The sequence below is a fragment of the Zeus faber genome, assembly GCF_960531495.2.
Source record: "Zeus faber genome assembly, chromosome: 11".
NCBI classification, from domain to species: Eukaryota; Metazoa; Chordata; class Actinopteri; order Zeiformes; family Zeidae; genus Zeus; species Zeus faber.
In genome coordinates this window covers 31,914,418-31,916,917 of record NC_137205.1, presented here as the reverse complement: position 1 = coordinate 31,916,917, position 2,500 = coordinate 31,914,418, and the positions used below count along the sequence as shown (strand labels likewise).

The window sequence follows — 2,500 nt, the reverse complement described above, 5'->3', positions numbered from 1 at the left end:
TGCCAGATCCTCCAGGTACGTGCACGCTGGTGTGTGTGTGTGTGTGTGTGTGTGTGTGTGTGTTCATGTGCGTGTGAAATAGTGTGTATTTGTGTCTGTATTTATGAACAAAGTTTTATTGATAATAACTACTGTATAATAATCCAAGTAATTTATTGAAAACTATTTGAAATAGTTTTATTTCAATTTTAATTTAACCATCAGTTCAGTTCCATTTATTTAAGTTGATTCACACACGCAAAAAAATAACCTCATGTTTTAATATAACGGTCATAGGCAACTCACTGAATTTCCTGACAACAAACAATTCTTGTGAAGTGTACTGTAGTTGTGACAACAACTGGCAACCCGGAGCAACATTCCCACACTTTCATGTCACTTTCCTCTCAGGGGTCGATGTGTTTTACTAACACACACACGCACACACACACACACACACACACACACACACACTCCCCACAGGAGCCTTTATTCAGTTATTTCCTACAATCTGTCTCTCTCAACAGAGTGAACAGAACAACAACTTTTCTTTTGTTTGCACAAAGTCAGCGCCGTCGTCACCGCCATAAATAACTGATGTTGCTTTGATCGGTGATTTATTCATTAAGTTGCTCTGGTCTTCCCAGCACACTGTATGCACTGACTTTTATTTTATTTTGCTTTGAATCTAGCTCTGGTTGGTCCGTCACAGCTGTCAATTGGCGTAAAGATAGACGTGCCAAACGTTCTCCTCTTCAGGCCCATTTTTTCACACGTCCTCCCTTCAACAACGTGCACGAGCTGTTGATTCATCTTTCAGTTTCAAACGAAACCAGAATCAAACGCTGGTTGAACAAGGTTAAGTTTCAACATGAATTAACGTCAATTCAGCAGAAGGAGAAATGCAGTTCCCGTAAAATGTAAAATGAATCAGAAAGATGAGGTTGTGTGAGTGCAAACCATCTCATTTCAAATTGTGGTTGAACGCACGTCGCTAAGCACATTAAAGTTGCACTGTGTAGAATTTATGGAACGGACTTGGCAGAAATGGAATATAATATTTATCAGCATGTTTTCATCAGTGTACAATCCCATAAAAATAAGAATCCTTGTGTTAGAGGGAGCCATTTTTATCCACGTAGGGAGCTGCTACGCTTCCACGGAGGCCGCCATGTTGCACCGCCGTGTTTATTCTACAGTAGCCCAGAACGGACAAACCAAACAGGGGGCGGGTGTTCAGCTGGTTGCGAAAGAGTTTTTTTCCAACGACGCATCCCGATCTGATTCAGTTCCATCAACGTAGATTTGGAGCGGAGCCAGGCACGATCCAGGCGTTGGCAGCACGGCACAATCTAGCTCATGATGTCATTCCTTGGACTCATGTTTATCAACAGTTCAAACCACGGAGGGAAGATTACATATGTAACATATGTATAAGTACATATGTACACATCAGTACAGAGGCAGCAACAAAACCCACGAAATAAAAGAGTAATTTGTAAGACGTGCTGCTCAGCTGCTACACATTTCCAAGCTGCTAACATCTGGAGTAGAGCAGGGCTTCGTCTCCAGAAATAAATCGTTTTAGCAGATGCTTTTATCCAAAGCCACTTCTAGTTTTGTTTTTATTTTTCATCTGACCTTTATTTTTTCCAGGTTAGTCTCATTGAGATTCAGAGTCTATGTTACAACAGAGACCCAGAGGTCAAGACACTGTTACTGAATACATAAATCATAAAAGACACAGAACAAAAGTATAAAACCACATTTACATCTTGATTCATAGGAAAACACGGGAGTGGAGCTGACAATCTAACGCGTCGTCCCCCTGCTTCATGGGCCAGCGGTTCAACCATTGAACCATTTGAACTTATTCAAAGAGACACACTCCTGCAGTTTGAAGGTGTTTTGTAGCTCGTTCCAGAGGCTGAAACTTGGTTCACACCTCAGGGATTTCCGTCAAAATGCGGCTGTTTGAGCGTCGGCATCACATAGCATTTGAATTTTGAACAAAACAACGACACAGGTACTGTGGTGTTGACCTGGTTTGGCCTCATAAATGAAGTGGTGAGTTTAAAGTATTTAGGTGTCGATTCAGTTGCTCCGGGATCGATCTCGGGTCCCCTTCAGCTCAGCGTCGACCTCCCGGACCTCAAGTACCACCTCAAGTCCTCTCCTCTCTCCCTTCGCCTCCTCCTCCTTCCATCCAGGGTTTTTACCCTCGTTCCGTGTTTTATAACAAGCGCACCGCCTCCCCAGGTAGTCGCAGGGCGGTCCTCTTCTGGTGGTTGCTAATGGTAACGGAAGGAATTGCGCTGACGGGGCTCAGGGAAGGAGAGAGCGACCCTCAAGTAAATCAGCGTGCCTCCATCAGGCTTTTAGGAAGAAAATCCCTCCCTCGATTCCTGTAAAGAATATGCAGACACAGAGATTATGGATATGTAGCAATGATACGGCCATGAGCATGGCCACGCACACACCCACGCACACACACACACACACACACACACACACACACACA

General features: G+C 43.6%; 1 protein-coding gene across 1 annotated transcript in view; it reads left to right on the top strand.

Moving 5' to 3' along the window:
* Positions 1 to 2,500, top strand: part of LOC307237438 (voltage-dependent T-type calcium channel subunit alpha-1I-like) — a gene marked incomplete at both ends in the record, with an annotated part of 155,785 nt that overhangs the window by 43,349 nt on the left and 109,936 nt on the right. Inside the window, one exon of the mRNA XM_080010150.1 lies at positions 1 to 15. This exon is cut by the window's left edge and continues 85 nt beyond it. Within this exon, the coding sequence (XP_079866276.1) occupies positions 1 to 15 (15 nt within the window). The remainder of the gene's footprint in view (positions 16 to 2,500) is intronic.